This window comes from Rhinopithecus roxellana, chromosome 4 (assembly GCF_007565055.1).
Source record: "Rhinopithecus roxellana isolate Shanxi Qingling chromosome 4, ASM756505v1, whole genome shotgun sequence".
Lineage (NCBI taxonomy): Eukaryota > Metazoa > Chordata > Mammalia > Primates > Cercopithecidae > Rhinopithecus > Rhinopithecus roxellana.
Window position 1 is genome coordinate 91,874,824 of NC_044552.1, and position 23,117 is coordinate 91,897,940.

The 23,117-nt window shown below is 38.3% G+C and overlaps 1 protein-coding gene across 2 annotated transcripts in view; it reads left to right on the top strand.

Moving 5' to 3' along the window:
• Window positions 1-22,864, top strand: part of SH3BGRL2 (SH3 domain binding glutamate rich protein like 2) — a 64,098-nt gene extending 41,234 nt beyond the window's left edge. Inside the window, exons 3-5 of one of the 2 annotated variants that reach the window (XM_030929216.1) lie at window positions 11,720-11,794; window positions 18,505-18,585; window positions 21,841-22,864. In XM_030929216.1, coding sequence (XP_030785076.1) covers window positions 11,720-11,794; window positions 18,505-18,585; window positions 21,841-21,852 — 168 coding nt within the window. In that variant the 3' untranslated portion in view covers window positions 21,853-22,864. The remainder of the gene's footprint in view (window positions 1-11,719; window positions 11,795-18,504; window positions 18,586-21,840) is intronic. The other variant, XM_010370072.2, reaches the window with a different exon arrangement.
• The last annotated feature ends 253 nt before the right edge of the window (window positions 22,865-23,117 follow it).

Consider the following 23,117-nt stretch of genomic DNA (forward strand, 5'->3'; position numbering starts at 1 on the left):
AGCATTTCTTAAGCATATTATCATATAAAAATGAAGATTGTTATTTTATGGGGTTTTTAATATCATTATTTTATATTTTATTGAGAGAAGTGTGTGGTAACCAAGGGTGTATTTTATTCATGATTAGCAAGGTTATGAAATGTACTCTTGTGCCTGCAGACCTAAATGAAGTAATAGCTGAAAATGTTTGCAAACTATACAGTTCAAAATAAAATAAAGCTGTAAGTCAAATAGTGCTAGAAGGCTTAAAACAAAAATTTAGCAGTTTTCTGTCCCTCAGACTTCGAGGCTATGAAAATGGTTTTCTAGTCTTAGGGTTTAGTGGTAGTTTCTGGGTACAGAATTCTAGGTTGGAAAGGATTTTGATGATATTGATTCAGTGTCCCCTAGTTTTCAGTGCTACAATTGAGATGTCTAATGCCGTTTTCCTTGATTGTTTATATGTTTTTGTCAGTTTTTTCTATGAAAAATTTTAATCTCTTATTCATATATGTATTCACCACATCTTTTGGTGAATTACTATGGTATGAGCTATTTTTCATTCATTGTGCTGAGTGCTCAGTATGCCTTTTAAGAAATTCTGTGGCCGGGCGCGGTGGCTCAAGCCTGTAATCCCAGCACTTTGGGAGGCCGAGACGGGCGGATCACGAGGTCAGGAGATCGAGACCATCCTGGCTAACATGGTGAAACCCCGTCTCTACTAAAAATACAAAAAAAACTAGCCGGGCGAGGTGGCGGGCGCCTGTAGTCCCAGCTACTCGGGAGGCTGAGGCAGGAGAATGGCGTGAACCCGGGAGGCGGAGCTTTCAGTGAGCTGAGATCCGGCCACTGCACTCCAGCCTGGGCGACAGAGCGAGACTCCGTCTCAAAAAAAAAAAAAAAAAAAAAAAAAAAAAAAAAGAAATTCTGTGATTGCTGATTATGTGTGTTCTTATATTATTTTTCCTGAAAATTTTCTCCCTACTTTTTTCCTTGTTCCCTTTGTCTTGAGTGCCTATTAATTTGGATATTGGATTTCTTACATGGATTTTCTAATAGTTTAATCTTTTTTTCTAATGTCCACCTATTTGATTTTTGATCTTTTTGAGAAAGTACAAAATCCTTTCAATGAATTTTTGTCCTTTTCTCCCCATTTCTTGCTCTGTGATTCTTTTTAATAATGTTGTATTTCTACTAAATAAATATAAGATCTTAATTAAAGATATTAAATGTGATTTATTTGAAGTTTTCTTCTGTTACTGTGTTGTTCCTGTTTTCACTGATTTTTTTTTTCACTTTGTTTTGGTTATTTTTCTCAGGTGGGGTGGGTTTCCTTAGATGTATGTTGATCCTTGTCTTTTGTTCATGTAAGAGGTGAGACTAGGAAGCTCACTAGAAGCTGCGTATGTGTCTTATATGAATGCAGGCTTGTTTCCCTGTGGGATGACTCAGTAGCCTGTTAGCATTCTCATTGCAAATATTGATAGTAGTATCTTTTCTCAGTAGGTCTTTTCTCAGATGATGGTTTAATTTTTCCAGAGAATGGCCTTTGAGTCTCCTACTTTGGGAATCTCTGCCTGGCTACTGGAGTTCTGGATCTGTAGAGTGAGGGAAATGGAAGGTCTCACTCTCTAGCATGCAGATTTTCATTTCCTATCCCTGTTTTCAGTCTCTCTTCAGTGCCCATGTGTATACATTTTTTTTGCTTCCCTGAAGCCATGTTTATTAATAATGTATTAATATCTTCTAGCCCCTTCGAGGAGAGTGAGGCATCCTGGGATCTAACTGCTGCTTATACAGACTTTCAATTTTTCTGTTTTCTGCTTTTGCCCACTCACCATACCTTCACAATAGATGATGCCTCCAGTTCCTGACCTTTTCTGGAGCCCTACAGGTTGCTTCTTGTTGATAGTACTTCTGCAGACATTGAGTTTTGACCATTCTCTTTTTTCTAAGATCTTTCACCATTTCTCTTCCCACTTACTGCTTATTTTGTGGTTCAGGCCTTTAGATTGAATCTCCTAGCTCTATTTTGAAAATCTTTGTTGTTTTGTTGACTTATTGAGAAAAAGGAGGTAGAGACATCTTTGTTCTATTATCATAAAAGCAGAAATGTTCAGTGCTGTTTGAATAGAGGAATATATTGAATGAATAAAATAATATAATGTAAAATACAGTTAACCTGACTCACCTTATTTTTATCTTTTTATGACTTCTAGCTCTCTATGTATCTTTGCCCTTTGGAGTCTGTGGAAATTTTTTCAAGTAGACTATCTGGGAGCTGGCTAGAGGTTTATATTATATATTGATTAGACTGTGCCAGGTAAATGGCATCTTCTCTGCTTGAACAGTGTTAGTCCTGTGGTGGTGGTCACGACAGTTATTGGCGTACGCACTGTCATCATAGTCTGTTCTGGCGAGAGTTTTGAGACAGTGTCGGCTCTTATCAAGGATAGGTAAATTTGACTTTGACACAAGCATTAAAGGGCAACTAACCACAGGCCTTGTTCATCTCACCTGCTTCTGTACACCTTGCTTTACCTAGTGATAGTTTCTGACTGGTCTCATCTGGTTGGTTAACCTGTGGAAACCTACCACATTGCGAGTGACACGATCCAGAAAGCTTGTACATTCTTATTCTGTTTCCTGGAATTAGAAATTTATTACTTTATTTTAACCTGGATGAGCTAGGCATGTGAGACATAGAGTAAACAGCTGCTAAGCTACTTGGTAACCAGTGTGGACAATTGCCCTCTCTCTCATTTAGCAGTTGAATTTCTTGCCTTTTGGAAGGAGTTCCCCACTGAATGGAATCTCCCTGGCATGACCAATCAGTTTTTTCTACCCCAGAATTTGAACATTAAGGGGATGATGTAGAAATACAGGGTCAGTGGGAGGTTGTTTGTGGCAGTGAGTGTCCAGGGGGGATGGGGCCAACCATAGCTGTGGCTGGTGTCCTTATGGAGCTGATCTGGGGTGTGACATGAGTGTATTCTTGGCTACCCAGATAGGGAAATTCCTTCTGTTTTCTAAACTGGTCCTCTAGTTTTGACGTGGAGTCTTGCCAACTCCCTATGATACCTCCATAATTTCTTTCCCTTAAAGTTGCTAGTGTCTTTCTCAGTTATTTGCATGAAGAACCCAAACTGGCACAACTTATTCCTGTTGATTCCCTGGAGTGGAATCAATTCTTACTGTGAGCAGGATTCTTCCTTCTCTGAAAATGTGGGTGACAAGATTCTAAAGGTAAAGGATCTAACACTTTGGCTTTTATGATGAATTGTAGTGTCTGATTTGGATTTTAAAAAGCTCTGGGCCTCATGTCCAAGGTTTTAACCCTTTGTTCTCTCTCTGTGGAACTGGCATTTGTGCAATTCATCGGAAATGAAAACTTACCCACTTACACTAAAGGAAAGTACCTACTCCCCTTTCTTTTCTCTCTCTATTCAGCAAACAGATGATTTGGATTTCTTTATATATTTTTATTATTTTAAAATTTTTCTTTATTGTGATAAAAACATATAACACCTACTATCTTAAGCACTTTTAAGTGTACAGTTCAGTAGTATTAAATATATTTACATTGTTGTGAAACAGATCCCTAGAAGTTTTTCATCTTGCAGATCTGAAACTCTATATCCATTAAACAACTCCCCTTTGCCCCCTTCCTCAGCTGCTGGTAACCACTATTCTACTTTCTCTATATAAAGTATCTACTTTAGGTAGTTCAACTAAGTGGAATCACACACTACTTGTCTTTTTGCAACTGGCTTCTTTCGCTTGGCATAATATCTTCAAGGTTCATCCATGTTCTAGCATGTGACAAGATTTCCTTCCTTATCAAGACAGCATAGTATTCCATTGTATGTATTTGCCACATTTTGTTTATTTATTCATCCATTGATGGACATTTGGATTACATTCACCTCTTGGCTATTGTGAATAGTGCTGCTATGAACATGAGTGTGCACATATCTCTTTGAAACCCTGTTTTTAGTTCTTTTAATTTTTAAAATTATTTTATATTTCTTTTATTTTAGATACAGGGGGTACATGTACAGGTGTGTTACATGGGTATATTTCACTAAGATAATGAGCCTAGTACCCAATAGGTAGTTTTTTGAACCATATCCACTTCCCTTCCCACTCTAGTAGTTTGCAGTGTCAATTGTTCGCATTTTATGTCCGTGGGTCCTCCATGTTCAACTCCCGTTTGTATGTGAGAACATGCAGTATTTGGTTTTCTGTTGGCCATTCTCACTGATGTGAGATGGTTTCTCATTGTGATTTTGATTTGCATTTCTCTGATGATTAGTGATGATGAACATTTTTTTGTGTTTTTTTGGCTGCTTTTATGTCTTCTTTTGAGAAGTGTCTGTTCATGTCCTTTTAATGGGATTATTTGTTTTTTGTTTGTTGATTTAAGTTCCTTGTAAATTCTCGATATTAGACCTTTGTCAGAAGCATAGTTTGTGAATATTTTCTCCCATTTGTAGGCTGTTTACTCTATTGATAGTTTCTTTTAAATATATATCTAGAAGTGAGATTGCTAGATTGTATGGTAGTTCTATTTTTAATTTTGGGAGAAACAGCCAAACTATTTTCTATAGCAATTGTACCATTTTGCCTACCAAGATTACCTACCAACATTGCAGAGAGGTTCTAACTTCTACACATTCTCACCAACACTTGTTATTTTTTGTTATTTTTTAGGTGGTATCTACTGTAATGAGCATGAGGTGATAACTCATTGTGGTTTTGATTTGCATATCTCTGATGATTAGTGATGTTGAGCATCTTTTGAATGTGTTTGTTAGCCATTTGTATATTATCTTTGAAAAAGTATCTATTCAGGGCCGGGCACGGTGGCTCAAGCCTGTAATCCCAGCACTTTGGGAGGCCGAGACGGGTGGATCACGAGGTCAGGAGATCGAGACCATCCTGGCTAACACGGTGAAACCCCGTCTCTACTAAAAATACAAAAAAAAACCTAGCCCGGCGAGGTGGCGGGCGCCTGTAGTCCCAGCTACTCAGGAGGCTGAGGCAGGAGAATGGCGTAAACCCGGGAGGCGGAGCTTGCAGTGAGCTGAGATCCGGCCACTGCACTCCAGCCCAGGCGACAGAGCAAGACTCCGTCTCAAAAAAAAAAAAAAAAAAGAAAAGAAAAGAAAAAGAAAAAGTATCTATTCAGGTTCTTTGCTCATTTTAAAATTATGTTATTTGATTTTTTTGTTTTTGAGCTGTTGGTGTCCTTTATATATTTGGATATTAATCCCTTATCAGCTATCTGATTGGCAAATATTTTCCCCCACTCCATAAGTTGCCTTTTCACTCTATTGATTGTGTCCTTTGATGAACAAAAGGTTTTAAGCTTAATGTAGTCCCGTTTGTCTATTTTTGCTCTTGTTACTTGTGCTTTTGGTATCATAGCTGGGAAATCATTGTTTGCCAAATCCAGTGTCATGGAGCTTTTCCCCTGTGTTTTCTTCTAGGAGTTTTATAGTTTTGGGCCTTGGGTTTATGTCTTTAATCTGTTTCGTGTTAGCTTTTGTACCTAGTGTAACATTAGGTTCTAACTTCATTCTTTTGCATGTAGATACCCAGTTTTCCCAATACTGTTGAAGAGACCATCTTTTTTCTCAATGAATGGTCTTGGTATGCTTGTCTGTTATTTGACCATATATAGAAGGGTTTATTTTGGACTCTCTGTTCTGTGCTATTAGTCTATATGTATGTCTCTATGTAGTATCACACTGTTTGATGACTATAGCTTTGTAATATGTTTTGAAATCAGAAAGTGTAAGTCCTTTAACTTTGTTCTTTTTCAAAATTGTTTTGGCTCTTTAGGGTCCGTTGATTTGCCATATGAATTTTAGGATGAGTTTTTTTTTCTACTTCTGCAAAAACTGCTGTTGAAATTTTAATAGGGATCATGTTGAATCTGTAGATTGCTTTGGGTATTATTGACATCTATAATATTATCTTCTAATCCATGAACATGGGATATCCATTTATTTGAATCTCCTTTAATTTTTTCAGCATGTTTTATAGTTTTCAGTATACAAATCTTTTGCCACTTAGGTTTATTCCTATTTTATTATTTTTGATGCTGTTATAAATAAAATTGTTTTCTTAATTTTCTTTTTCAGTTATTTATTTGCTTTATATATTGCCTCTTTGTAATTACTATTTTTTTTTTTTTTTTTTTGAGATGGAGTCTCACTCTGTAGCCCACACTGGAGTCCCAATAATGGGATTAGGTTCTTCATGCTTCAATAAAGATCCCAAATGCACTTAAAACATATGATCCCAAGACATTGTTCCCAAAAGTCTTACATAAACACTGCACTTGAGAACAACTGCAACTGTGTACACTTAGTTGTGCTTGGGCTGTGCTTCTGAGCCTCCACAAATGGTAAGAAAACGCTAACACATCTCCTTGTCTCCTTCCATGACAAGATGATTATTATATGCGTTGCTGATAAAACCAGAGTTGGGTTTCTTAGTACCTGGGGGTGCTCAAAGTCAGAGAATAAAGACTGCCCATCTGTCCAGAACATCCACTTGACTTGAAGATTTTCACCATGTTGCAAAACTTAATATTTTTAATAGCAAAACAAACACTGGTACTATAAAGACACATGCACACGTATGTTTATTGTGGCACTATTCACAATAGCAGAGACTTGGAACCAACCCAAATGTCCATCAATGATAGATTGGATTAAGAAAATGTGGCACATATACACCATGGAACACTAGGCAGCCATGAAAAAGGATGAGTTCATGTCCTTTGCAGGGACATGGATGAAGCTGGAAACCATCATTCTCAGCAACCTATCACAAGGACAGAAAACCAAACACCACAGGTTCTCACTCATAGGTGGGAATTGAACAATGAGATCACTTGGACACAGGGTGGAGAACATCACATACCAGAGCCTGTTGGGGGGTAGGGGGCTAGGGGAGGGATAGCAGTAGGAGAAATACCTAATGTAAATGATGAGTTGATGGGTGCAGCAAACCAATATGGTACATGTATACCTATGTAACAAACCTGCACATGTGCCCTAGAACTTAAAGTATAATAACAATAAAAAAAAAAAAAACTGGTATATTATAGGTCAAGATGTCTCATTTCCATTAAGTTTTAAGATTAAACAAAGGTTCAAAGGAATTTCACATTTGTGGGGCCTGCTTCAAAATCCGTGCTTCAATCCTCTAGATCAGGGATCAAGCCACCTGGTAAATATTTTCGACTTTGAGGGCCACGTAGTTCTCTGTTGCATATTCTTTTCTGTTTTGGTTTTTATTAGTTGTTTTTATTTTGTTTTCCAACCTTTACAAATGCAAACATCCTTCCTTTTTTTTTGAGATGGAGTATCGCTTTGTTGCCCAGGCTGGAGTGCAGTGGCACAATCACCACTCACTGCAGCCAGGTTCAAGCAATTTTCCTGCCTCAGCCTCTCGAGTAGCTGGGACTGCAGGCACACGCCACCATGCCTGGCTAATTTTTGTATATTTGGTAGAGATGGGGTTTCACCATGTTGACCAGGATGGTCTTGATATCCTGACCTTGTGATTCACCCACCTCAGCCTCCCAAAGTGCTGGGATTACAGGCATGAGCCACCACGCCTGGCCGTAAACATCCTTCTTAGCTCACAGTCCCTTCCTCAGTCTGCCACTGCTCTGGACATTCCATTCACATTTCCCTCTGCCTTTTGGAGTTCCTTAGTGGATATATTTGAGAAACACTGGATTGGCTGTTTCCCAGGTCTCTGTCCTGACAATTGAGTGTGTCATCTGGTAGAATGGAGTAGAACAAAACAATGGACAGAAATTTTGACCTACCTCGTAGCCTGTCTGCAGTAATAACGTGTTACTAGAGTTCTGTTTAGAGTCAGTGAGAAAAAAAAAACAAAAGTCCAAAATTGTAACTATTATCCACAGGAGATTGTGCTCTATTTTGAAGATATGGATGTTATTTATTTAGGGCTAATGGCTACATCTACTGTATGATACTTAAGGGAAAGCCCTAAAAATCACCCTACACTGATCTTCCTTACCTCATATACCCAGTTGATTACCAAATCCTATAATTTTTACATCCTCCATAATTCTGCCCTGTTTTTCTCTCAAAGCTCAATCCAAAGGTGTGTTGTTATTACACTTTCTCTAATTAACTAGGACTCTGGTTATTAGTTCCTCTCCCCCATGCCCAGCAAACTTGTGCCTTATTATTGCTATTATGATAGTTATAGGTTTTTTTCATGTCTTTGCCTTCAGTTGGTTTCCAAGCACCGTGTGCACACCTTTACCCTATTTATCTTAGTATGTGGTATCCATTAGATTGCTAGGAACACAGAACATACCTAACAAACATGGTTATATGAATGGGTAAATACCTACACAGGTGTTTTCAGCTCAGGAGGTAGCCAGCCCATTCTGTTGGGACATGCCTTGTCAAGGTTCTGAGCATTTACAGTATATAGTTTGAAATCCGTTAAGCCAGACTGTGCTGCATTCCCATTTTATTAATAAAGTTCAAAGCCAGATTGTTAAAAGCAATCTTACTGAATCTGCTTTTAAAATTTTATGATGAAATCCGTTTAGAAAACTAACTCTGTTGGAAGCTCACCTATCCCACAGGTAGCATTTTCTTAGGAACATTTATCTGCATTTGAAAATCTGTATTCCAAGGCCTTCTCTCTAAAAGATCAGTTATCTAATCAAGGAGAATCTTCTCCATCAGATGTTTTCCTGTAAATATTCCTATGTGGCATCTTTCCAGATACCAGGAGGGGAAAGTTGAGTAGTAGAGAGGGTGTGATACAAATTCCCCTTTATGGTTGATTGCTGGTCAGCTGTGGGCCCGGAAGCACAGCGATGTAATTAGATATTCTCTGCTGTTTTATCTTTTCGGTATAACTCTAGCTTTTATTCTTCCGTCTATAAATGTTTAATCTCCCATTTTCACCTTCCTGAGTTGTTTGCCTTAATATTCTACAGTGATGAATTCCTGGGATGTGACTTTCATAAAAATGATGATTTGTGCTGTGAATACTGAAAGCTTTCATCCAGACAGTTTGAGGCCTCCCCAGTTGCATGACTAGCAGTATATCTTAACTAATATCCAAACTGGTGGTTTTCTTTCTGTTTCAAATTCTCTCTCTTTCTGAGCCTTATGCAATTGGAGTTAATGAAGAGAGAACAAAACTGTTAAGACAATCAGGACTTGTTAATATCAATGTCAAGAGAAAGGGTTGAAAGTGAAAAGTTGGTTTTCCTCTGCTCTTCTTTATGCAGCTTCCCTCATTTCCCCAACATGTAGCCTTTTCATGAGGCTCTGCTTTGTCATTTTTCTAAGTTATTGCCATTCATGTATTAATATCTATATCCCTTGATTTTAAATATTGGATAGTATTTACTTTTTCCTTTGAAAGTTGAAGAGAAATTGACATTCTTATAGCTTCTCTCATTTCTCCCCCATTTTGATATATGAATACGCATACACACATGAATTGCTAAAGTATATGTCACACTGTCTTCTGTAACTATAATAATTATATAAATATATATGTATATTGTTATAATTATATAAACACTATTCCCTACAGAACTGCTTAGTGTGAGCAGCCATAGATAGAGGAGGGTATGTAATCTTATGTTACTAAATCCCTGTGGCTTAAGGGAGAATGACACAAATGTCAATATCCAAGGGAATCTCTTAATACATTTTAACCTTTTCATTTCTTCCACTTCACATTTGTCTGGCAAACCTATGAGAGAAATAACTTTTCCTTCTTGTATTTTTTTTTTTTTTAATTTGCGTGGACTATGTCCTGAAAATAATTTTGTTAACATAGTGTGCCTACCTAGTAAACCTTCTGAATGCTTTAATTTTTTGTCTTTCATTCTTAATTGATCATTTTGTTTAATATGAAAGATTAGATTTAAAACCAAGTTCCCCCAGGAAGCATTATTCCATTTTCCATATTCTTTGTATTGATTGGAAGACTTCATGTCTGCTAAATTAGATTCTTAAAGGTAGGTTGTTTTGCTTCTCTTTTAGAGAAGGTTTTAGGGTTTTCTTGGAGCTCTGGAATTTCATCAGTATGTGCCTTTAAAAAAAATTCTGCTCAGCAATTAATAGGACTGCTCAATCTGAAAACTAATGTCTTTTTTTCACTGGAGAGCAAGTTCTGTTATTTCTTTGCCCCCTTTTCCCCCCTCACTTCCATTGTCTTTCCTTTTCATCTTCAGGATCTTTTTCCTTTTGGATGAAGTTTTACCCTTATGTTCTGACTTTCAATACTCATGACTTACCTAATAATTTCCATCTCTTGGTCATGATATTCTACATTCTGAGAGGCATTCGTAACTTTTATCTTCTAGATCTCTAGCCTGGTTTTTAGCTCTATGCTATCCTGCTTTTTATTCTTTTTATCTACTTTCTGATTTGGCAATCAAACTTAATTTTCAGGAGCTCTTGTTTCTTACTCCTTTAAAAGTAGTGGCTTGTTCTTGTTTTGTGGATGCAGCATTTTCTTTAATCTCTCCAAGGATATTAGTTAGAAAGCATTTTTTTTAAGTTTTGTATGTTCTGTAAGTTATCTCTGTGTTCTCCAGCACTAGTTCTAGTTGTTGGTTTTTGTCTTTCTTAGGAGCTGGCTTGGCTTCCCCCAGTAACTCACAGGCCTGCTTTCTTTTGAGTAGGAGGGTTAAATAAGACGGTGAAAGAAGAGTGGGGGCAGCACGAAGCAGACTGGAACTCCTCAGGTGCCCATGAAAGAGCCACACCCAGGCAGCAATGGACTTCAGTGCGTGTCCATCCAGGGTGAACTTCCTTTCCATTTTTCCCTTTCTGATGTGGGGTCCAGGGTAACTACAGATTCTGCTGGCCTCTCTCAGGTCCCTGAAGCCTCACCAGGAGTTTTCAGCACATAGGCAGCGAGTGTTCTTTGGAGAGCACTTCTCTTAAGCTCTGGCCACACTGGGAAAACAAACTGTCTAAGCCGTTACAAATGTACTTCTTTTTGCATTGATTGCCCCACCATAGTCTGCTCCAGATTGTTGTGTTCATTGTCTCAGGCTTGTGATTGCTGTGCAGGCTCCTTGGGAAGGACTGTTCTTCTCTTGGTTTGGGCTGTGGTTCTCCCTGCTGTGTTTTCTCTGTTTGGTGGCATTTTATATATTCTGGGTATTTCTTAAAATTTTATGGCTGGTTCCTGTTCCTAGGTTTTTCCCCCTCCAGTTTAAATTGGCTCTTGGGTAAGAGGGGAAGTAGATGTATTTGCTTACTTTGTTGTCTTGAACCTGTATGGTCAGAACTATTAAACATGAATTAGGAATTTGAGATTCTCACCTTTGGGTTTGCTCGTATTTTGGTATTTGGCAATAAAAATTGCCAAAATGAAGCTGTTTTAAATAACTGCATTTTATCTATCCTGCCAGAATTGGACTTGTCTACTGTTTTTTGATTTCTATAGCAAGATTTCATAAAGTATAGCACTAACAACCTTTATCCACTAAATCAAGAAATTCTGCTTAGAGGCTACCCTCCGGCTTGAAAGAAAATTTGAGAAGTAGCCGCTGTTCATTTTAAGCAGCTGCAGCAACTCCCGTAGTCTTAAAAAATTGCTTTTTAAAAAATATTCTCCTTTTGGGTAAAACAGATTTACTTTGGCTCATTTAGAACTGATTGCTGCTACACCATTTCCTTGTTTTTGTTCCCTCCAGCCTTCTGTTTGGTTATGTCCTTGGCATGAAGAAATAATGTGGGCCTGTCACTTAATTGTGATTGACTTAGCTGTGGTAAGCAATACAACTTATCAGAGTGACTGCTGTGGGCTTTCCTAACTGTTCTCTCCAGAGACACTGAAAGGGCAAAGAACATTAAGGTGTTTGTCTCAGATGCTTGCTTAGTCTATAGTGGTCTAATCGGAGTGCACAGATAATGTCCTTAAGTAAGCTTTGTGGAGGAATGAAACTGTTGTTAACTCTACCTCTTGTAGATTTTATCATGAGCTTAGAAATGCCTCTAACAAGGCCGGGCGCGGTGGCTCAAGCCTGTAATCCCAGCACTTTGGGAGGCCGAGACAGGCGGATCATGAGGTCAGGAGATCGAGACCATCCTGGCTAATACGGTGAAACCCCGTCTCTACTAAAAAATACAAAAAACTAGCCGGGCGACGAGGCAGGCGCCTGTAGTCAGTCCCAGCTACTCGGGAGGCTGAGACAGGAGAATGGCGTGAACCCGGGAGGCGGAGCTTGCAGTGAGCTGAGAGCCGGCCACTGCACTCCAGCCTGGGCGGCAGAGCAAGACTCCGTCTCAAAAAAAAAAAAAAGAAAAAAAAAAAAAAGAAATGTCTCTAACAGTGGTTTTCACTTGAACATAAACAGAAGTATAGGTGATGAGAGATTTAAAAAAAAACAAAAACAAAAAACCACAACAGTTTAGGTTGCTATATTCTTAAAATCACAGCATTTAGATAAATGTTCCCTTAGTGAGTGTGAGTAGCTTGGTTATGCTATTATCTATACAGTTCAGAGATTTTTCTTTTTGTCAGCAGTTGGCATTAGAAACAAAGTGAATTTTTTGTCCTTTGTCTTAAGTGGAATGAAAATGTACCAGTTTCTGAAATGGGCAATTTTACCTTGAATATGATTTATGTGGTTATATCTTTCTGCAAAGTAAATATTTACTAATCATCATATTCTGTAATTACAAAAGGTTGATTGTCCTGAAATGTGCAATCTCAAGATGTAGATTTACACAACACTTTAGGGAGAATGCCTTAGACTATAAGGAATTCAGTGAGCCTATTTGGAAACTTTATGTGAGTTTTAAAAATACAATGCTTTTAACCTTTGTAGTAGGAATCCTAATGTATTTTTTAAATATGTATAAGCCTGACAAGTAAAACAAATTTGATAAGAAAGCAGATATTTTTCTTTTATTTAGAATGCTTACAACTGTAAGAATGTGTATCTTAATAGGAAGTAGTTTTAAATGTTTTAATACTGTATTAATCTTAAATTATTTCACATGCAGTTTAACTTATCTCTGTCATATCTACTTTTTGCTTAAACATGACAAAGAAAATATTAATAGTTTCACTTTATATTTACATACTTTAGGATTCATCAGGCCACTCAAAAGCTTCTGAATGTTAGAAAGTAAATTTTTCACACAATTCTTTAAAACCAGTAAATAACAGAATAGAAATAGGATTTACTTAATTGTTACTAACATGATATACTTAAAACGTGGCATGTTATTAATTGACAAATGCAATTCATCTATCTACATGACAGAAATTATTGGTAACGTGGTGTCTGTTGTGTACTAGTGTAACACTGACTTTTAAATCATTCTCTTCTTTTTTTTTTTTTTTTTTTTTTTGAGACGGAGTCTCACTCTGTCGCCCAGGCTGGAGTGCAGTGGCCGGATCTCAGCTCACTGCAAGCTCCGCCTCCCGGGTTAATGCCATTCTCCTGCCTCAGCCTCCCAAATAGCTGGGACTCAGACGCCCGCCACCTCGCCCGGCTAGTTTTTTGTATTTTTTAGTAGAGACGGGGTTTCACTGTGTTAGCCAAGATGGTCTCGATCTCCTGACCTCGTGATCCGCCTGTCTTGGCCTCCCAAAGTGCTGGGATTACAGGCTTGAGCCACCGCGCCCGGCTTAAATCATTCTCTTTTTTAAGCTAATTACCAAATTTTGTATTTGTCATTTGGAAGGAGTTAATTACCTTAAATAAAAATTTCTGCTCTTTTGGGTGGATCCCATTCAATTTCTGGGTAAGAAGCACCCTGCTGGCAATACTGATAGGGCACTGAGTTAAAGGTTCATAACATAAAAATAATGCTTGTAATTATTATGGGAGAAATACAGCTTAAGAGAAATTTTTCTTTTCTAAAAGTAAAAAATGTTGCCATTCTGAGATTTCTAAACATCTGACATTTCTAAATACCTTTCTTGGTGACTGAAACTTTAAGAATGGTTTCAGTTTAATATGGACAAATGGATTATTGATAATGTTACATATTTTCTCTACATGAGAGAAAATGTTATATATACATTTTTTTTTTTTTAATTGAGACAGGGTCTTGCCCTGTTGCTCAGGTTGGAGTGCAGTGGTGCAATTCTAGCTCACTGCAGGCTTAAAATCTGTCTATTGTATAGGTGTTGTTTTGTATATATGAAACTTGCATGTGAGAATTTACCTTATTTCCAATTTTGTGATTTGGGGCATTGGGATCATTTTAAGATTAAGGTTTTTAATTATAAACACTGAAACCTGAAATATAAACGTTAAGTCTCATTGTACCTTGCCTTTTGCTCTTTTACATGCACAATATTTTCATGTTATCACTTAAATCTTTTGAAAGTAGAATTCATACTACATTTATAGAGATTGAGTGAGGCATTGCTTCTTATGTTTTCTTTTTCAAATTTCATTAACTTTTCATTCCTGCATTTCATACTGACATTAGAGTTGTTTCTGTTTTTGTTTTGACACAGTCCCTCCCTCACTCTGTCACCCATGCAGGCTGGAGTGCACTGGTGTGATTATTGCTCACTGCATGTAGCCTTGAACTCCAGGGCTCAGTTGGTCCTCTCACCTCAGCCTCCCAAGTAGCTGGGGCTGCAGGCACATGCTGCCATCCCTGGCTAACTTTTTAATTTTTTGTAGTGATGGGGTCTCGCTGTGTTGCCCAGGCTGGTCTCAAACCCCTGGCCTCAAACAATCCTCACACCTCAGCCTCCTAAAGCTCTGGGATTACAGGTGTGAGCCACCCTAAATGACCATGTAAAAGATTTTTAATCACATAGAGACAGATGGTAGCCTTTTAAAACAAGAACAGTGACAGCATTTTGATGACCAAGTTACTAGCCCTCAATTTTTTCTTCTCATTAATATCTCTTCCCTTACCTGTTCAGTTAAACAAGACAGGGCAATTTCCAAATAAATATCTCTAGGAACAGGAATACCTAGGCTGGGCTTTACACCTGGACACAGCTAACAGTCCATTTAGGAGCAACTCTACTGGATTCTCCTTTATTTTGTAGAATTCTGGAGTACCAAGGGATTTCACTAGTATTCTGATACAGAAAGAAAGAAAGTCTGAGAAGGTTAAAGGAGTTGATCAAGGTCATAGATAATTCATAGTGGTTTGCTGGACATCACGTCCATGGTTGACTAAACATATACACCACTCAGTTTTCCAGAAATGAATCTGTGGTTGCATCAGACAGTGGTTGGTGCAAGTAGAAGTATAAGACCCCTCTTGACTGGGCGTGATGGCTCATGCCCGTCATCTCAGCACTTTGGGAGGCCGAGGCAGGAAGATTGCTTGAGCCCTGGAGTTCAAGATCAGCCTGGGCAACATAATGATACCTCATCTCTACAGAAAGGTGGTCTCTTTGTAGAGGGGGTTTTCTCTAAAAAGAGGGATTATCTCTACAATAATTTCTCTCATGTACATAGATGAATTTTTTGATTTTTTTCTACAGAAAATGAAAAAATAGCTGGGTATGGTGGTGCACACCTGTGGTCCCAACTACTTGGGAGGCTGAGATGGGAGGATCACCTGAGCCCAGGAAGTGGAGGCTGTGGTGAGCTGTGAACACACCATTGCACTCCAGTCTGGGTGACAGAGTGAGACCTTATCTCAACAACAACAAAAAAGATCCTTCTACTCCCCAAACCTGATGAATTAGAGCCAGGCCAAATAGGGCCTTTCACATTACATTAAGGATTTTAGTCTGTATTTTACAAGGAGTGAGAAGTCTCAAAGGAAGGGATTTAAGCAGAGGGTGAGATCAAACCTGTTTTTATAAAAATCAGTCTGTCCTCACTTTCAGAGAATGATGGGGTGGAAATAGTGAGATTAGACAAAGGTTGATAAGTTGGGGTGCTGTTGCAGAAGTCTAGCTTAGATCAGGTTGGTAGAGACCAATGTGGAAAAATTGAGAGGCTTAAGGGACATATAAACTAGTGGTTGAGGGAAGAAAGGAGTCCTGTGATGTGTTGATATCTGAGTTACAGGGCCCTGTAAATAGTGGTGCCATTTTCTGAGACCTCCAGTTTGTGGAGTGGAAGATCATGAATTGTGGTTTAGACCTGTTGTGTTTAAGAGTCTGTGAACAGTTAGTGGCTTTTATGGAACCAGAGCTCAGAAGAGAGGTCAGGGCAAGAGATGTGGATTTAATCAGGGCTATGGCTATGAATGAGCCTCCCCAGGGAAAGACTTTCAGCTGAATAGAGGCTGAATATGGTTTAGAGAGAACAGGTATACTAAGTTATATACAGTGGATATCTTAAAGGATGGAACAAATCTAGCTGTAATTTAGCCCTTTTCCTCATCTTACCACATTCAATATAGTCAACAAATTGTCAGGTAGAGAAAGTATGTTTTGAACAGAATTATTTCTTAAACTCCCATGAGGGAATTATTACTCAACTCTTTGGAAATAGCCTCATTACAAAGAATGTAAAATTTTCAGTCCATGAGATTTTGCCTGTATTTCATGTCAAACTTTGACATGTGTTTGTGGCATAGTTAGGACCATATTTTGTCTTATAAGAAATTACAAATTTTCTTACAAATTCCATGCAATCTCTACATCCTAGAGCTGTTAGGAACCTCCAATTGCTCAGTGTCTCATGTAGTTTCTCAAATATTACATGTTGAAATTGAACTCCAGTCTTTCCTTCAGATTTTTTTCTCGTCTTTTTCATCAAGCCAGAAAGTTCAGAGCCATTTTAATTCTTATTTCTCCCTAATCACCCCCACCAAATCCACAAGGAAGGATGATCATTTCTACCCCCAAAACGTATCTGCAGCCCGTCTGCTGCCCTCTGCCATCACCCCGGCTGCCACCATTGCTTACTGCAATTGCCAAAGTACTCCCTTTTTTCCCCTGCTTTCCTTTTTGCTGCCCTTTTTCTGAGCCATTCTCCACACAGTGTTTTAGGTATTTTCTTAAAAAAAACTAGATCATTTGCTCCCTTGCTCAAAACCCTTATATGATTTCTTTTGGTACTTAAGATAAAATTCAAGATCATTTTCTTGGTTTACAAAGCCCAGCGTATGTTGATCCCTGTCCCCTGCCAGCTTTGTGCTTCACTAGTGCAGTTCCCTGCCTAAGAATACCCCCGTCCCAGTCCTTCACTTGGCTAACTCTATTCATCCTTCAGATGTAAGCTTAAATGCCAGTTTTCAAAGACTTGGCCAAATCTCTCTTTTCAGACATGTTGCTCCTTCTTGGCTTGGTCAAGGAAGGCCTTTCTTTAGAGCTGATCCTAAATGACAGAAGGAGCAGCCCGTGAAAAGCCTGAGGCTCCTGCCTTCCAAACCAGGAGACTCAATTACTAAAGCTTTTGGAGAAGAGGATGTGTACACAGAACCAAAAAATTCAAAGATTTTTTAATCAGACAAGGCATGCGTTGCAGGAAGCGAATCTCTACAAGTTTAGATGCCATTGGCTTGGCTTAACAATGGATTCATTAGCACTCAGTGACTCCAGCACACGTGGTGCCCCATACTTGGTTTCCTTTTGGGCAGGATGCATCCTAGAGTACAAAAAGTATGAATTTCAAGGTCAGTGAAACATGAACCCAAATATCAGTTCTCTCACTTATTAGCTGTCAAACTTGGACAACATATTTCTTTGCCTTGAGCCAGTCTCTAACCTGGCAGGCTGTGGTGAAGATTAAATAACATAACATTTATAAGGCACTTAGCACAAAGCAAATGCCTAAATGACTGTGATCATCATTTGCTTACATTATTTATCCTTAGGATAAAGTTACCAAATTACCAAATTTTAAGACTGCTTTACATATGATAAATGCAAACTTTTGAAAAGAAACAGTTGAACACATTGACCAGAATTCCTTGATGCCTTCTTGTGAAGGTAGGAAGAGAAAAATGATTCTATATTTGAGGCAAAGGTAAATATTATAGAGAATATAGTTTCCTTTAGTTTTTATTTGATCTTTTTATTCCCTCTAAGGAGATGGTCTCAAAGAATGTGGAAAACTTCAGAAGCAGAATAAGACACACTTTCATTGACACATGGAGACCTTTACAGCTTTGTTTACCCAGTGATTTTTTTCAAAGCCCTAGATAACAAAATATCAAGAGTGGAATTGGGAGGCAGCCTTCCATACTGAAGACCTAGAGTAAAATCTTAGGTCAGAGTGATTCCACACAGACAAATGTTAGTTTGGCCCACAAAGGAAAAGGAGTGTGTTCCTATTTAATTTCTGTCATCAAATGTTTCACATTTTAATCTGTCATAGGTTTTGGATTAAAAACTTGTTACATTCTTCATCATACTAAAATAAATTTTTATGCGCAAGCAGACTAATTCAGCAGATTTATTTAGCTTTTCCCTGATCTGGACGAAACAATGGTACATTTTTTACTTCCATAAAAAATTTGTCCAAAGCACCAAATATAAAGATAATTGTTTGCTTTCGTTGGTTTATTTTCTCCTTCCCTTTTTTTCTAGGATTATGACAGTTTTTTTGAATCCAAGGAAAGCAACACAGTCTTTTCATTTTTAGGCCTGAAACCACGGTTGGCATCAAAGGTAGGTAAATCTTTTCTTATTCTTGTTTTAGAATTCATCTCTTTTGAGTTGTTCTTAGAGATGTAGAGTGACAGTGTTAGAGGAATGCATAGACAGTTTCTTAGATTTGGGGGTTTTGCTTCCTCTGATGTGTAATTCGAGACTACCCAGTGTTAAAACATACAACAGAGGCTAGTTTTGGGGTTTTTTCCCCCAACTTTTCAGTTGTTGCTATAAATAAGAATATTACCTTATTTCTAATTTATACCCCATTCCTCCAAGAATTTAAGATAGCAAAAACTAGTAGGTGCTTTCTGTTTAAAATTTCAATTTTTTTACTTGACGTTTTTTGGAATAGCAGACTCAGAGTCCTATTTAAAGATGTTCTAAATTTACTCTCATTGGAGAAGAGATGGTCTATAATAATAAATGGTCAACCTTGAAAAAATCTTCAATTCCTTAATCAAAATATTTTGAAGCCACTTTATTAAGTCATATGTCTTAGAAAACATAAAGGAGCCAGTATTTTCTCATGTTTAGAACCAGAAATGATGTGTTATCACAACTTTATTAAGCTTGTAGATTTACTTTCAAAATAAGAAAAAACATTTCTTTATTAAGTAAGGTACTATTTTGATATTATTTCTTCTTTTAAAACATACATTTTAAAATTCTTTCTGATTATGAAAGTAGCCTAAACTCATTTTTTTAAATTGGGAAAATATTTAAAAAGGGTAAAATAAAGGATTAAAATCATCTCCCAGAGCTAACCACATTGACATTTTTGTGTATTTCCTTGCAGTCTTTATATACATAGTAATTGAGGTTTTGAGTGTTTCAAATTGAGACTGACTTCTAATATGTCTATTTTTAACACAACTGTGATAAAAGTACCTTCCCTAGAACTTCAATGTCTGAAAGTAATAGGTCTTTTGAGGCTACCCAGGATTTGTACCATCTCTGGCATACCTGTAGGAGGAAGGCAGGGACCCTCAATAACATAAATTATACACCAGCATCTGCAGTGCACAGCCAATGTGAAATCTTGCTTTGTTTTTACACCAGTAAGTCCACAGATGGTTGTGGGTGGTTTCCATGCACATGTTTTAAGCAGAGGCAAAACCCACACATACCATATTTAAAGGTTCTTAAAACTATTTTTATAAAGGTGAAACATTTGAATACTTGTTAGGAAAATTAGAGTATTTTTATAACATATTTCATCCAAAGATATTAAAAGTCCAGATTTATCTTCAAAGAACTGTAAAAAACTAGGATGGGGTAGTCTAATGGATACATAAATCCTGTGGGCATCATTGTCTATGCAAAACCTTTTAAAAAATATTGTTTGTTCCCATTTTCCCCAAATATGGAAATTCTTTAGAGACTGTGGGCTGGGCCGGGCGCGGTGGCTCAAGCCTGTAATCCCAGCACTTTGGGAGGCCGAGACGGGCGGATCACGAGGTCAGGAGATCGAGACCATCCTGGCGAACACGGTGAAACCCCATCTCTACTAAAAAATACAAAAAAAAAAAAAAAAAAAAAAAAAAAAAACTAGCCGGGCGAGGTGGCGGGCGCCTGTAGTCCCAGCTACTCAGGAGGCTGAGTCAGGAGAATGGCGTGAACCCGGGAGGCGGAGCTTGCAGTGAGCTGAGATCCGGCCACAGCACTCCAGCCTGGGCGACAGAGTGAGACTCCGCCTCAAAAAAAAAAAAAAAAAAAGAGACTGTGGGCTGACTTTTTTATTCTTCAAAGAAATGTATTTTCTCACCAGTTTCTCAGAAAATCTATGATCTGTGAAATATACATTCTCACATGGTTTGTGGCCATAGTATTAAAGTTGATCTTGGTGTCACTGAAGTTAACTTGATTTCAGGGACCATCCCAAAGGTAGTGAGGACCCTGGACACCACCCCCATTCAGCCCACCGTTTTCAGGGACCTAAATCAGTTGTACCTGGGCAGGAGTATCTGGGACCAGAGTAGATGTCCATAGCACAAGGTCTGTGCCACTCTCCATGAACCATTTAGGGCTTTAAAGGCTAATAGCAATTCATACTTCATCGTTGTATGAGAGAAGTGAAAATATCTTCAAGAACAATTTAGCATTTTCTCTCTTCTGATCTTTTATTTTTCATCTTGGTAGTGATTCATCATACAGTCTACAGTCTAAAGCTTTGACAGAGTGTTCACAGGTTTAATGTACTAAAAGATGAAAGCCCTCTTTTCTCTTTTCCTTTCCTACTCCCTGTGTAGTATACACACATAGAAAAACACGGCAAGAAAGCCTATCAGGAAACATAAAGATATCATTGGCACCTTTAATTGCTCTTACATGGTAGGAGAGGACATTCACGGGCCCAACCGGCACAGGTGCAGTGTAGGCTCTGACTGGGCTGCCCTCCATAGTGGGAGTGGCAAAGGCAGGTTGGAGGTCTCTAGATGGTGGCCTACAGGCCACATTGGTGCTGGATATGTTATTTGTCCTGTGAAGAGTTTTTAAAAGTATGTAAATGTTAGATGGTGTGGAATCCCTGGTGGGGGTGGTGGGGTGATCTCAGTTTCCCTTGTGGTTGGCTGGAGCCCACAGTGGCTGGCCCATCATGATATCCAACTAATTCTGAGAAAGGGAGGCTGTTTCACCAATAATTTTTAGGTAGAAAACCGTCAAAGTTAAAATTTAGTAGACCCCAAGAAGGGCCTGTTGTAGAAGATTGTATTTTCAGATCCCTAGCTTTCAGGGGTGATATCCAAAGTAGGTAACAACTGGTCCACATTGGATGCTGACCAGCCAGAGCTTGAACAGCCACAGAAGCCCCCTGTGCCAGGTGTCAGCTCTTTATCCATTGGCTCAAGGGGGAGGGTGCGCAGGGGCGGCAGCTGGGAGATTGAGGCAGTGACTCTTGACTAACAGGTATGGTCATACTAGAGTGGTTCTTCATCTTGGGTTGCTATTAACGAGTATCTCTGCAGGCCTTCTGAGCAAGGTAGCCCCCATCCAGCCATCCACAGGTGAAACAGTACCTCTGAGAGGAATCTCAGTAGGTCATTGAAAACATGCAGCTTTCTTTCCACTTTTATATTTGGCAGGTCGGGTGGTGTGATTTAAATCTGGGCTCCGATGCTGAAACCCAGGATTTGCTCTTATCAGTCACATGGAGGTGATTTGTTATGATTTCCAGCATCTCTCTTCCTGACATTTAAAAAACCCCTGCCAAGGGTGAATTTTCTTGTCAATGTAATGCAATAACTGACCTTTTTTTTTTTTTTTTAATAGGCAGAACCTTAGAGAAGAAGAGTGGAAGATGACGGAGATGCATTTTGAAGCACCCCCTGGTACTCAGCACACACATGCTTACCTAATGCATCACTGTGACAAAAGCCACACGCATTATCAGTAACTTTGCTTGCCACAGAAAAGGTGTTTTTGAAAGATGTGGATATAATGAGAATTGCATGATTGCTTTAAACCAAATCAGGTGGTGGTTTTTTTTTTCTTATTTTATTTGCCTGCAGTTGCCTCACTCACCTGGAAATACCGTCACCTGTTACAGGTGTACTTTCTTAATGACTGAAGGATAAGTGGGTGGCACCATCAGAGAGAAAATGTTGAATCTGCCCTAGGTTACAGGAGATGCCGGAATTGCGTAAACCCACTTATCTTTAAGCTTCCTGGATTGCATCTTTGAAATTTGTCTGCCAAGTTGTTAGAATCTTTGAATCAGAAGGAAAAAAAGCAGCGCTGTTTGACAAAGGGTGTTGAAGATTTTTGCTGCAGAATCACTTACAAACATCACGGTTCCTGTGCTTTGTAATAACACCTGGTGAAAAAGTTAGCTATACTAGATTTGTTTTAGTAATGGAAACTCTTACCCCTGTATATTATCCAAGCTCCTTCAGATGTTTCCAGAAATCACTGTTGTAACATCAAGTGATCAGAACTAAGTTATTGGGATGACAATAATTGCTATTTGAAATACATGCTTCTTTATTTCTTGCAAGGGGCAAGTTTCATCCAAATGCCTAAGACTGCTTGAAAGATATATTTTAAGTGGTGCACTAATTAGATAGTAAATTTATAGGAAAATTGTCTCATAAGTGTCTGAAGGCATTTTCAGCTCTAGCAATTTATTTATAATACATAAGTATTCATATATATTTTTAATGCAGCTCCCCTGACAGGCAGCTGCTGCTTCTATTTTGTGAAGGGACTATATTTTTTGAGAAAGGAAAATTTCAGTTAGATATATTTTGTGAACCCTTGATTAGACATATTAAAACATACCAATATTGTAGTAAAATTTAATTTTTCCTTATGTTACTTTTCATTTGCCTCTAACTTTGCTTGCTCATATTGCTGGCCAATGTACAACCTCATATTTTTCAGAGTAATGCAGATACTTGTTCTCATTCCGTATATGAGCACAAGTAAGTTTTCAGAGCAACACATATGAGAAAGAGAGTAACCCAGAATTGTACTTGTCAAGAAAAATCTATACTCCTATTGGAGTGGATGCTGATAAACATCGAACATATCTACTTCATTAGAGCAGA